Source organism: Habropoda laboriosa, unplaced genomic scaffold (assembly GCF_001263275.1).
Source record: "Habropoda laboriosa isolate 0110345459 unplaced genomic scaffold, ASM126327v1 scaffold46, whole genome shotgun sequence".
NCBI classification, from domain to species: Eukaryota; Metazoa; Arthropoda; class Insecta; order Hymenoptera; family Apidae; genus Habropoda; species Habropoda laboriosa.
This window is the reverse complement of record NW_017100145.1, coordinates 407,776-410,609: the sequence shown is the minus strand read 5'-3', so window position 1 is coordinate 410,609 and position 2,834 is coordinate 407,776. Positions and strand designations below refer to the sequence as shown.

The window sequence follows — 2,834 nt, the reverse complement described above, 5'->3', positions numbered from 1 at the left end:
AGACAGTACCTGTTAATATTATCTATAATTAATGTTTTGTTTATTGTTATATTAGTAACATTATTTACTGATACTATAAATTATTATGTGTTTTACTATTGTTGTGCTATCTGTATTATGTTAAATATAATGCACATATGTATTTTATAAGAGTAACTATAAATTGCAATAGCAAAAGAATTGAAGAAATAAGTTCAGTGAACAAATGATAAATTTATTTTAAAGTAACGTGCCGCATATAGAAAAAATAAATTTTACAGTTTATATTAAACACATGTTGTATGGTCTAACTTATTTTTTCACTTTGTTATGAACTCATAGCAATCAATTCAAATCATTTTAATGCTATGCATTAGTCATTGATTGTAAATACTTTAAGTAAGAAATATGTATATGATATAATTTATAAATTGTATTGTAACATAAAGTAGTAATTATTCTGTATATAAGATGTATACAATTAGTGTTTATATTCACTTAAATGCACGTGTATATATATTTCTATATATACACATATACACGTTGAAAAATATTTAATTGTTAAATATAAGTGTAAAGTAAATATTACTTGTTGATACAATAATCTTATGTTTACATATGCAATAAAGAATGTTTAAAGTAAATATTCTAAGTAAGCCAAATAAAAATTGCTAACAATTTATACATTGATAAGAAAAAAAGATAATCTGCTTTACATACACTGTTGAAATGAAAACTACTAAGCTACAGTCATTATTAAATTACTACTATATATATGTATGTATATAGATACATATGCATAAATTGAAACATCTAATACTATTCTTATGCAATACATGAAATAAACATATAAAAATGTAATATAATATCAAATAAACAAACATATATCAATGATAATTTCTGTTTAATACAATAGAAACATAATAAACATGTTAATTATAATTGTAATTATACCATTTTATTATAGAAACTTTTATTTTTGAGTCATTTAATTAGTACTTCAAATTATACTTTATATTTGTAAATAATTTATTGAATTTTGCAGTTTTATTATTTATAGTGTTTTGAGTTTAAGATTTTATAATTATCATCGAATAACAAAATTGTTTTATTTAGAATCAAACAAAATGTCTACTTTACTATTAGTTATCCTGATTGGGGGTGTTATAAATTCATTACAATTACACTTTAATTCATTTACAAAATTAAATGAACCTATACGATTATTACAATTTGGGCAATGAAGCCTACCCTTTGTCCAGGATTCCTGTAAAAAATACATATTGTCTTATATAGGTCTTAGATACGAGTTTTCGAATTTATATTTTTTATTTTCATTGATGTAATATTTATTTACCATACAATATTAAATATTTCTTATGATATTCATAATTACATATGACAATGTTTAATTGTTAATTATATAATGTTACAAGAAACATTACTTGAGTTATAGCATGTTCAATCCATTCAGGTAATTTTTCCATTGACATATATGAACAACATTTAGGATCGTTTACTCCGCATCCTACATCCATATTATTTTTCTTAACTTCACCATGAGATGTTAATAATTGAATAAATAGTTTATTGAACAGGTCCTTTCTGCAATGTTTACATTTCACTTCCATTGCCTATGAAAAATTATTGTAAATGATATATTGTAAACACATTTATTAGAAAAAAGCAGTATAAATTAAAGTTTAGAGGTTATCAACGCGTAAAAGGAAAGAAAATATAAATTATGAAGAAATGTTATATGTATACTAAAGAAGTACAAATATATATTAAAAATTAACATGAAAATAATATCTACATAAATGTATAAAATGTAATGCAGAATTCACATTTATTAACTTAACCACGTTTAGCTACTGTTATAATTAAACACGAATTTATTATTGAGTAAAATAGTTTGATTAAAAGAATTATATAGAAAAAAAGTTTTACTTTTTGTATATATTTATAATTAGTATGAAAAAATGTATATTTTCATATAATATCACAAAAAACTGATTATATAGTTCTATTCAATCATGTGTTTCAGAAATACATAATACTATACAAGGTATTCTCTCAGATGTTCTATATAAATTATTGTAGTTACCTGTATACATACCTTTAATAACATAAAATTATTTAATCTTCACCTGCTGGGATAGCATCTTCTAATCTTTTAATAAACTTAACGCGTAATTCAGTTACATTATCATTTTTAAGTTGATCTTGCACAAACCAACAAGCAATTTCCATCTGTACCATTTCACAAGCTCCCCTTAATACTCCAATTAAAATGTTACAATATTTTAGATTTAAACAATGATCTGGTAATTCAACAAATTCTGTCAATGGATTTGTTTCAAAACATAAAGAAAATTCATCACCAGCAGCACTCCAATTTGTTATCGTTGGTGTTATTCCCAAAAATATCTTAAAACCAGTTTGTATTTTCTCGGCTGTATCTCGAAAATCGTAACATCGACCGGATCCAGTACGTGCTAAAAAGTCTTCTATTAAACGAATTCCCATATTGTAGCCCATTCTTTCCAACTGTTTATTTACATCTTCTACATTTTCATAATCTTTTAATAATTGGGCTACCAATGCTCCGTATGTCAAAGTAAATAATTCAGAATTCTGCAATTTATTATTATATATAAACTTTCATTCTATGTAACAAATTATTACAATTTAATGAAATTATAAAGTAAAACATAAACACTATTTTTAACCTCACTTACAATTTGACATACATTTTTTACTAAGCATATGATAATATAATATAATTTAACGATACATGGTACAAATATTTTGTAAAAATTAACAATATGAAACAATATTGTACTTACTACTTT

The 2,834-nt window shown here is 23.0% G+C and overlaps 2 protein-coding genes across 2 annotated transcripts; both read right to left on the bottom strand.

Annotated features, from left to right (window-relative positions):
• Nucleotides 1–1,087: 1,087 nt before the first annotated feature.
• Nucleotides 1,088–2,161, bottom strand: LOC108574196 (E3 ubiquitin-protein ligase RNF180-like). The gene is made up of 3 exons (XM_017936735.1): nt 2,099–2,161; nt 1,425–1,613; nt 1,088–1,246 (listed from the first exon to the last, which is right to left on the bottom strand). Exons 1-3 carry the CDS (start codon nt 2,108–2,110, stop codon nt 1,088–1,090), a joined length of 360 nt encoding a protein of 119 aa, XP_017792224.1. The 5' UTR covers nt 2,111–2,161.
• Nucleotides 2,119–2,520, bottom strand: LOC108574186 (trafficking protein particle complex subunit 3). Its single transcript, XM_017936725.1, has one exon. It carries the CDS (start codon nt 2,518–2,520, stop codon nt 2,119–2,121), a length of 402 nt encoding a protein of 133 aa, XP_017792214.1.
• Between the last annotated feature and the right edge of the window lie 314 nt (nt 2,521–2,834).